The sequence below is a fragment of the Orycteropus afer genome, unplaced genomic scaffold (genome assembly GCF_000298275.1).
Source record: "Orycteropus afer afer isolate SDZICR_OR568_19922 unplaced genomic scaffold, OryAfe1.0 scaffold00596, whole genome shotgun sequence".
In the NCBI taxonomy this organism is placed as follows: domain Eukaryota; kingdom Metazoa; phylum Chordata; class Mammalia; order Tubulidentata; family Orycteropodidae; genus Orycteropus; species Orycteropus afer.
The window spans coordinates 1,335,597-1,346,251 of NW_006922183.1; the positions used below are offsets into that span (position 1 = coordinate 1,335,597).

Genomic DNA, 10,655 nt, shown 5'->3' on the forward strand with positions numbered 1-10,655 from the left:
TTTATCGTTAGTATTTTGCATGATCAAATGGGAAGTATGCATAAAGCACCCCTGCTTCATACAAAGTTTTCTTCCATGGGACACCATTTTACTTGGAAGAAGGACAAATTACAGTTATTCAAGATGAAGGTATTTGGTGACATGTTCCTGAAAAGGAACAAAAGAATCTTTTCTTCAATGAAAACAAGTGACAATATTTCTTGCCAATAATAAAAATCTGCTGTTTCAAGTAGAAATAAGAATTTTGGAAAACATGATTCCATCACCATGAGCTGGAGAGCTTCTCAACACTTAAAAGGTTTTTCTGATGAGATTAATGATATTAACAAATATGATTTTTTTTGATATTATATAACAAGATGTATCAACATTTAGAAGATCTATATAACTTAATGAACTAATATTTTCAAAATGAACAATGTGTGATGTTATAAAATCATGCCTGGATAAAAGATCCATTCAAAGTGCTAGACAGACCAAGGCATTTCAATATATCTGTGTACAAAAAGTTCATTCGTAATAGGTTCAGATTTCACATTGCAACTAACCTTTAAGAAACTACCCCTTGACAATTTTTACTATCAAAGAAGAATATCAACAATTATCTGAAAAGGGTATTGATACAACTATACATCTCTGCTAAGTCAAATTTCCTTCATATACCTTCATCAAAACAACATATCGCAACAAACTGAAGGCAGAAACAGATGTGAGAATCCAACTATCTTCTATTTTGCCAGAGAGTAAAGAGATTTTTTAAAATGTAAAATAACGCCAGTCTCCTTGCTAAATTTTTTTCCACTATAGAAAATACTGTTTTCTCATTTGAAAAAACACGTTATTTATATTAATATATAAGAACACAGTATTTAAAATTTTCTCAATTTTAATTTCAAATTCAGTAACTATCAACAGATATAAGCCACATAAAACAGCTCTGTGGGGTCCTCAATAATTTTTAAGGCTGGAAGGAAGTCCTAAGATCAAAAGTTTGAGAACCACCCTCTTAGAGTTTCTGAAAGGAGGCCATATGGGCAGCCTATATGGAATAAAGGGAAAGAATAGTTACATATCCAGGGGTCAGATCACATAGAGCTTGGCAGGCCATAATAAGGCATTTAAGCTTTATCCAAGTCCAAGTCAGGAATTTCAATCATGATCAAATTTATGTTTTAAAAAAGGCAGCTGTGGTTTATGCACAGGGAGACAGCTCAGGGGGCAGGGGTGCATGGAGGGATGGACACAGGGAAGAGGTGACTGTCAGGAGGAAGTGGAGGGAGGGGAGCTGTTGCATTGTGGTGAATTGTGGTCATTGTCATGAGACAAAGTGTATGTGAACTGCTGTATGGAAAATGAATTTGCTCTGTAAATTTTCACCCAAATCACAATTAAAAAAAAACAAAAAACAGGCAGCTGTGTGTAATATGAGAAACAATGGTGGTTGAACTAGAGTTGGGGGGTTTGAAATGGAAACAAGTAGATACATTTGAAAGGTAATTTTGAAAGTTAAAATACTTTGCCATAAATCTCAAAAGGAAGTGCTAGATAATATTAAGATGCTTCTGTTTCGGTATCAGAGAAACCCATTGTTTATGATCAAACTGGAAATGGGGTAGGGAAGAGAATCAGTCTACTGTATCTTTTAGGAAAGTGTATTAAACCCACACTCAATAGTCTTACACAATGATGTTCAAAATTATTTTTAAACAGCTTCAAGTTTTTCTTAAAGTAGAATCCCATGAAATATCAATTCACAAATCATTATAGGGGAATAAATAAATTTACAGAGTTAGTTATTCAGTAATGTGGCTGGCACTGGAGATACAGAGCCAACATAACACACACCATCCCAATCTCATGAAGCTTACATTACAGATCAACTGTTGGTGATCTCTGAGGATTCATGGCAGAACCCCAGAGATATTTTGAACCATTTATTCATTCAAATGAAAACACTGTCCATTGTGTATCAGGATCTGGTGACAAAAACTTGAGTAAGACATGGATTCTGCCTTTAAGAAGTTCACAGACTTGTAGAGAAAACAGACATTTTCAATTCATTGCAGAGTGTGGTAAGCACTCTAATGGAAGCATGGATGATGCACCAATCCAAAAGGAAGTAAAAGGGTGGGGAGCAGTCAAAAAGAAATTTACCTGAGTTGAACAGGGATCTACTAATACGTGGAGTGGGGAAAGGGAAAAGTAAAAGGAAAGGTTTTAAGTATGAAAAACCATGGAAGGTGAAGTAGGTACACAAAATCAAAGCCAAACCAAATTCATTACTGCTGAGTTAATTCCAACTCATAGCAACCCTACAGAACAAAACAAAATGCCCTATAGGGTTTCCAAGACCAATCTTCACGGAGCAGACTACCTCATCTTTTTCCTACAGAGCAGCTGGTGGGTCAATGTTGACCTTTCAGTTAGCAGCTAAGCACTTTAAGCACTGTGCCACCACCAGGACTCCTTGTAGGGATACAAGTAGATCAGAAAGGCTGGTGCCTAATGTGTGGGTTCCACATTTCTATTTTAAAAAAGGGACCAAACACCAATCCTGAAACCTACATATAAACCATCCTGGTAGCTATACTCCAAGGAATTACTGAACACTCAGTGTTGTCTGGGTGCACTGACAAGAAAAACTAAACAAAATACTTCTAGAAAAAAAAAATGCATTCATGAAGAGATAACGCTACCCTCTAAGGCCAGTTTTCAGAAGGCATTTGATAGTATGGTGTATATATATAACTTAAGATACAATCTTGACCTTCAAAGAGCTTACATTCCAGAGACAAATATGTGACAATCAGTAGTTAAAGTACAATGTAAGAAGTCTAATAACAGTACAAGTGAGTTGAAGGTGTTATGGTACCCTCTGCTTATAGATAGGAGCTCTGGTAGCATAGTGCCTAAGGCACTTGACTGCTAACCAGAAGGCTGGTGGTTCAAACCCACCAGCCACTCCTCAGAAGGAAGGTTGGGCAATCTACTTCCGTAGTGATATTGCCTCAGAAACCCAAGGAGGGGTCGCTATGAGTCAGGTCTGACTCGACGGCACATAACAACAACAAAAACTGCCTATAGGTAGCAGAGAGAAGAGTGGGGTGGAGAGGTCTTCAGAGAGAAACTTACACAAGTAAAGGCCTGAAAGATGAGTGGGTATTTGATATTGCAAAGAGGACAGTACTGGCGCATTTTACACAAAAGCCTATTCCAAAGTAGAAATGTAATGAAAGAGTTAAGACTTACTTAGAGAACTGTGAATAGAGTAGTTTTATTGAAGCAAAAACAGCTAAGAAAAAGGTGTAACAGGAGATAGGACAGATAGGTAGACTGGGCACACTTATCACCATACTAAAGAGTTTGAATTTTAGGGATTTGAATAGGGATGTAAAGAAAAAAGAAAGACAGAATCAGAATCAGATTTGTCTTTTTTGGTACAGCCACTAAAATTAATTATTTAGATGATTTTTTTGCTAACAAAAAAGGATGGTCTGGAGGAGGGAAGGTATGAAGCAATTAGGAGACAACATGGCGATTCTACAGAAAAAGACATGACTGAACTATGCACAATTATCCTAAACTTCACACTCTCCTGCCAGATCGGCTCCTTTTCCTGAATTCATTACTACAGTGAATGGTATGCTATTAATTTCCCAAGGCTACCATAATAAAATACCACAAACTGGGGGGCTGAAAACAACAGCAACTATTCTCTCAGAGTTCAGTAGCCCAGAAGTAGTAGTACAAAATGAAGGTGTCAGCAGGGTTGGTTCCTTCTAGAGGCCCTGAAGCAGAAGCCATCTCATGCCTCCCCCCAGATGGTGGCTGCTACCAAAGGTGGTGCTCCTTGGCATGTAGACACATCACTGAAGCCATCTTCACCTCTCCTTCCTCTCTGCGTCCTTTTCTGTTTCTTATCAGGGCACTCTCATTGGATTTAAGGCCCACCCTAACACAGTAGGATGTCATTTCAATCCTTGTCTTTAATTACATCTGCAAATATCCACAGTTTCTGGGTGGACATGAAGTCTGGGGGGACATTATCCAACCCACTACAGGTATCAACCAAAATTTTTCAAAAACAAACCTTGTTTCATCTTAACCTTCCTTCTCCCTCACACTACATCTAAGTAATTATCAAATCTTATTTCTACCTCCTTAACCTTTATCTCCTTTTCTTCACCCTATTACTATTCTCATTCCATCAACAATCTTGTCTATATAGCAAAGTCCTGTGATACAGCACTGACTGAATTCAATTATTACTCTCATTACTGTGCCCACATCTAAACATTGCTGGAGAAAGTCACACAACAGGGCAGACTGGTTGCACCATGAAACTATGTTAACTAACTCCAACTAGCTCTCTCATTCTTCCCTAACTATTCCAAACTGTTTCCACTCTCCTCAAGTTCACATACTCACCCACATTCAGCCTTTGACTCTGGCTCCTATTCCTCCTATACCTGTACTACAGTCTTAAGGCAGAATTCCTTCTCCCTCTGGAAACCTGTTTTTTGCTCTTTAAGGCGCATCACTGATTGGATGAGGCTCATCCACATCACCAAAGGTAATCTTTTTTACTTAAAAAGAAGCCATCACACAAAAACACCCTCAGCCTCCCACCATCTGCTCTTACCATCTTTCCCATCCCTTTAAGCATGATGTTGTTGTTGTTATGTGCCATCGAGTCCCACAACTCATGGCAACCCCTAGTTGGGCTTCCGAGGCAGTATCACCACAGAAGTAGATTGCCCAACCTTCCTTCTGAGAAATAGCTGGTGGGTTTGAAATGCCAGCCTTCTGGTTAGCAGTATACTCCCAGAGCTCCTTTTTTCAATATAAGGCCAGCTTGTCTGCCTGTTAACTGGAAAGTTGGTGGTTCAAACTCACCCAGAGGTGACTTGGAAGAAAGGCTTGACAATCTACTTATAAAAGATCACGGCCAATGAAAACTCTATGGAGCTCAGTTCTACTCTGACACACACAGCATTGCCTTGAGTCAGAATCGAACCAGCAGCAACTGGTTTGGTTTTTCTATCTACCTGCGCTTTGAATCTCATGTTTACTCATAAACCTTACTAATATCATTTATTCTTCTCTTTCTCTAACACATCCAACTTTTCCCTTCACTAGTGATTTTATTTATATCACTGGCATATAAATAAGTTCAAATTTATTTTCTCATTTAAAAATAAAAGGAAAATACCTCCTTTGAGCTCTACAATCCCCCCTTTCAGTCACATTCAGTTTCTATGCCTACTTTTCTACTTCCTCACTCCCCCACCAGACATTAATGTATGTTTGTTGACAGATTAATTTCCCTTGCTCTGTAGCCATGGGATCCGTACTGCATAATGGGAATAACAATACGGAACCTATCTCACAGACTACTGTGATAATTAAATGAATTAATACTGGAAAAGATTTAGGAAGAGCCTGGCACATGCTAATTGATAAGGGTAGCGTTGTTAGTAGTAGTAATACTACCTAACATTCATCCTGCTAGCCAGCCAGGTGCCCCAAACTGACACCTTGCAATCATCCTAAATTCCCTCATCCCTCCATTCCAATCTATCCCTAGAGTTTTAGCTCTCAGTTTTGTCTTTTTCTGAACCGTTTTCTCCTTCTTCACTGTCACACTCCATGTTACTATCTTCGTGCCTCACTGACATCCTATATGCATTTTTGTCATTCTCCCAAACTTTCTCCATATAGTAGTCACAGTGAATTATTTTAACTTCATGTCTGAGGTTATCATCAGGTTTAAAACAGTTTTGTGTTTTCTCATTATCATGCAAGTACATTACAATGCCAATAAAACCATGAGACATGATCCCTACCTATCTGTTCAAACGTATCTAGTTAGCATCTCACTTAGTTTATCCTCTGCTCTCCATAGCCACATACCAACTCCATTTCAGTTCTTCAACTGCCTATGCTCTTGCTTGTCACTTGGGCTTTCCAGTAGAATTGCCCCCATAGAGTTTTCTAGGCTATAATCTTTAAAGAAAGAAGCACTGGTGGCCTAACAGTTAAAGTGGTGGTCTGCTAACCACAAGTTTGGCGACTGGAACTCACCAGCTGCTCCACGGGATAAAGGATCTGACGATCTGCTCTCATAACCCTGCGGGACAGTTCCACTCTCTCCTAGGAGGTTGCTATCAGTTAGAATCAACTTGACAGCACACAACCATAATCTTTACAGGAACAGACTGCAAGTCTTTTGAACCACCAATACTTCACTTAGCAGCTGAGCACTTAACCACTGAGCTACCATCATTCCTCATCTCTTACGTCCCAGCTCAATGGTCAAGCCTCCTTTGACCACACAAAATAGGCTCTCATGACTCAATGCATCTTTCTCTCAAAGTACTCATCAAAATTGTAATTTCACAGTAGGTGATTATTCCAACAAATTCCCACCAGATTCATAACAGCAATGACTGTGTCTGTTTTTGCTCTTCTTTGTATCCCCAGTGCCTAATACATCTTCTGACACATGATTGGAACTCAATAAATATATACTGGTAAACTTTTTAGTTTAATGCTATAAAAATAGCCACACTGCCTGTTGAAAAGCAGGACAGACTTAAACAGGGCAAGGACAGCACACCATCAGTTCATTATCAATGTGGCTCTAGACCAAAGTTAAAAGTTTCTCCACTGATGGCTGTGAAAAGTTAATCTTTAAAAAGACATACTGATCAGCAAAGGCTAAGGGAAAGGAGGGATGTGATAGAAGATGTATTATTTTAAAGAAGCGTAAGCAGGCAGAACACCGTGTTCCAATGCAGAGAGGTGAGTTTTTCTAAAGTACTGGTTCTTGACCTTCCATTCCAACACAAATCTACTACTGCTACTACTACTGTAACTACTACTATCCCAATCAGTACCTGTGACTCCAGCACAGCCGTCGCCAACTGGCTCACCATAGCAGGAGTTCTCAAGCAGGTGGGAAGTATAAGAGAGATGTGAATAATTTGAAAATAGCACCATCTCAAAATACTGATATTCTCTGCCCTCCCTTTCCCACCCTAATAGTTACCCTTCTGCCTTTCTCCCCAAATACAAGTTATGAAAACTAGTAGTCACATGAATGTCATTTATATTTAACTTAAATATGTGTGTGTGTGTGTGTATTTAAACACAAAATTATTTCCTAACTACTAGATTAATATTAAACCTGGTGTCACCTGAAGACACGATGACTAGGCAGTAGAAGGGACAATCTGGAAGGATACTCAAGACCAAGTTAACTATATTATAAATTACTCATACCAAAAGTATCTGTATCTTTATTATATAAAAAGACTTATTACGGTACCACGGTTTGAGGTACTGAGTTCTAAAACCACTGAACTATAGTGCACATTTGTTGCAAATGATAAACAGCTTCAAATATGACTCAATGTCTCTATACTTAAATATAAATTTAACTATTTAAATTTGGCAAAAAGTTACAGAAATCTTTTCTAAGAATCCAGATATATGAAGATGATAACACTACTTGCAGCAGTCCCTAAAATTATGCAGATAGATACAGCAGATCTAGTATGAAAGGCAAGACTGGCATTAAACCTCTCACATTACACAACTGATTCCACAAAAGCTGTAAAAATTACTAAATTAGGAAAGATTAACACTACAGGCAGTAAGTCAACCAGAATTGAAAAAGTAAGTAAACAAAAAACCCAAATCCAGTCAGTCTCCCCACATTTCCTAAGACCTTTAAACCAAGGGTTTCAAACATGTTGAAAAACAGGCTCACACTGTGACTTGCCAGCATTTCTTATTTGAGAAATAATGCCACCTGTTAAGGCAGGACATGAAGTCAGAATATGTAATTATAGTTTCTGAAAAAAGAACATGCATAATTTATCACAGCGTTGAATGTTGTTGTTGTTGTTGTTGTTATGTGCCGTCGAGTCGGCCCCGACTCATAGCGACCCCTCCTTGCTCATCTAAAATGTTTGACGATGGGGGAAAAAAATGAGCATCACCTCCTACTCACAGAATCATCCTTTCTACAAATTTAGATTTAAAACCTGACATGAGCATATTACTCTTTAATGTTTTCTCAGGTCATTTAAAAAATAAATTATATATTGTTTCATTGGAAAAAGCTGTTTATCCTCAGTAGATCCTTGCAATTGTAAATGATATTAAAAGTTCTCATGTGGCAAAAGCTACTCTTGTTCTTTGTTATTCAAAGCTAAAGTACTGTTTCTAAAAACCACCAAATGCAATTTCACTGCCTGAAAAATAACTATCTTCTAGAAATTACCACTGATCAAGAGACATTTCTATTTACCTAGAAGTGATTACTACCTTCATATCAAACACTTTCATTCTTACCCTTTCAAAAAGGACGTAAGAATTTAAGTCAGTCCTTCCAGTGGAGAAAAGGCAGGTCTTAGATATGCAAACCAATGATAATAAGAGATTACACTTTTTTTTCCAAGACTGGCAGAAAAGAGAAAAAGTGCTAACGACTAAGCAAAGAGAGGATTCATAGTCCTATTGACTTGGATCCAATGAGTAGTGTCAACTATTGTAACTGGTTGCCACTATAATTTCTTAGGAAACCTAATTGAACATTAGTTTTGCACATAACTGATTATCCCATTTTTATCTACTTTAAAATGAGATCCATTCTCATTTAAATTGCCTAGTTTGAAAAAGTTCTTTATGTAATTATTATATATTAATCTGACATGATTTCTAAATATTTTAATAACGCCTAATTTCACTTTCTGCACAATGTGATAGGGTTTTGTTTATTTCATAGTTTTTTTTTGGGGGGGGGACCACCACCATTTACCCACACCCACCTCAAGATTTGAGACTAAAGCAAATAATCATTCTTTACACACTCTCAAAAATAAATGCAGATTTTGGGAAATACAATAAATATATAAAGCTCAATACTAGTATGGAAAGTAAATTTGCTCTGTAAACCTTCACCCAAATCACAATTGGAAAAAAAAAAAAAAAAAAAAAGCTCAATGCTAGAAGTCATCTGAGTAATTACAGGGAGCTCTGGAGATGTCTACCCGTAATTTAAGGACCAACTGTGGATGTAAACTGAGAAAGGCAGTACTATCGTATTTATCCCACCAAATTTTCCTTAGATCTTTGATCAAATGCCACTAAATAGTTCATGCATGCAGAGAACAGTACGTCTCTGCAACCACAGACGCTAATCTGTAGTAATTAAAATAAAAATTATCAGGACTCTGTCTGGGGATATGCAAACCTGTTTTATCAATGTCTCAAATGTTAAAAAGTGGGCTAAGGCATTCATTCTTATGACAGAATCTTTGCGCTTAAGTCTTAGGTTTGTTAATGTAGCATGTACAAGGGAGCCTGGTGTGATTAGTTCCTATTTCTTCCTCATTTTGGTACTAGGAAGGTGGTTGACAGGCCTCCGGGAGACCCACACGTCTGTCTAGACCTTTTTCCTTCCCCCACCTTGTGTGGCTCCCTTCTTCACACACGTACACACGCACTGTCCCATCACATTCATAGCCCAGGTGACCTAGTAGGCAGTTTTCTGGGATAATTTCACTGGTGCGTCTAAATGGGACGTACGCCACCGGGCAGCCTGGGATTGAATGTGGCCCCGCCAGCGCCCGCACCTCACCTCTAGCTTGTGGTTGATTTGGGACACAGTCTGGGCTTTATGGCAAAGCTGCGCAAAACAGGAGCTCAGGCTGGTCATCTTCTGTCGCCCCTCATAAGTGATGTCCGCCTGGTCCGGATCGATCTCGCCCAGGAGCAGATCCACATCAACAAAGGCCTTATCGAACTCTTTCTCCAACACCTCCAGCCACCGGAACATGGATACTCCGCCCGGGGAGACACCGACGGCGCAGGAGGCGCCCCCTGGTCCACCACCGGCCCCTGCCGGGCACTGGCCGCCCGCCGACATGGCGCCGTTTAGGGCCTCACCGGCCTGCAGCTGACCCCTGCCGCCCACCCCACGCGAGAAGAACTGCTGAAATTGTGGGGACCCCCGCGCACGCACGTTCTGTCGCACCTCGTCCTCCCCTCGTGCGGCTAACGCCGGCAACACAAGCCCGGAGTGGTAGACGCAAGAAAGCCACAGCTAAGGCAGCGGCGGCAGCACAAGGAAGACCCGGGACCGTCCCACCTCCGTCCCGCTCCCGCTGCGCATGCGTAGCAAAGAGCCGGGCAGACGCGGCCAGCAGGGACGAAGTGGGCGGGGCTAGGATGCGACCTTGGCCTATGAAAGGCCTCTGCTCGGGAACGGCTGTCAGCAGCCATGTTGACAACTGGCAAACTGCAACTTGGGATTCCTGAGAAATAGAGACGCGTGGTGTCTCCTTTCAAGTTGGAAAGATCCGATGGACACCGGGTATCCACGTCGCAGAAAGGAACGGCTTCCGCCCATTTGACTTCACAGTGGGAGGGACCTGTTCTAAAATCTGGGAAAGTTGCTGCAGTGGAGTCCTGGGTCAGGGAATGGGAAGCCTGGAAGGGCGGTGTGAGCATGCGCAATGGCCACGTTTTACCTTTTCTTTTCCAGTTCCTGTTTAGGGTGGGGCGGAGGATACACTGTCTCATCTTGGTAAAACCAAAACCAGAAACCGATTTGCCAAGTGGATTCCGACTCTTAGCGACTCTAT

General features: G+C 40.2%; 1 protein-coding gene across 1 annotated transcript in view; it reads right to left on the reverse strand.

The window, feature by feature from the left end:
* Positions 1–9,937, reverse strand: part of GOPC (golgi associated PDZ and coiled-coil motif containing) — a 51,249-nt gene extending 41,312 nt beyond the window's left edge. Inside the window, exon 1 of the mRNA XM_007956274.2 lies at positions 9,650–9,937. Within this exon, the coding sequence (XP_007954465.1) occupies positions 9,650–9,937 (288 nt within the window). The remainder of the gene's footprint in view (positions 1–9,649) is intronic.
* Positions 9,938–10,655: the final 718 nt, after the last annotated feature.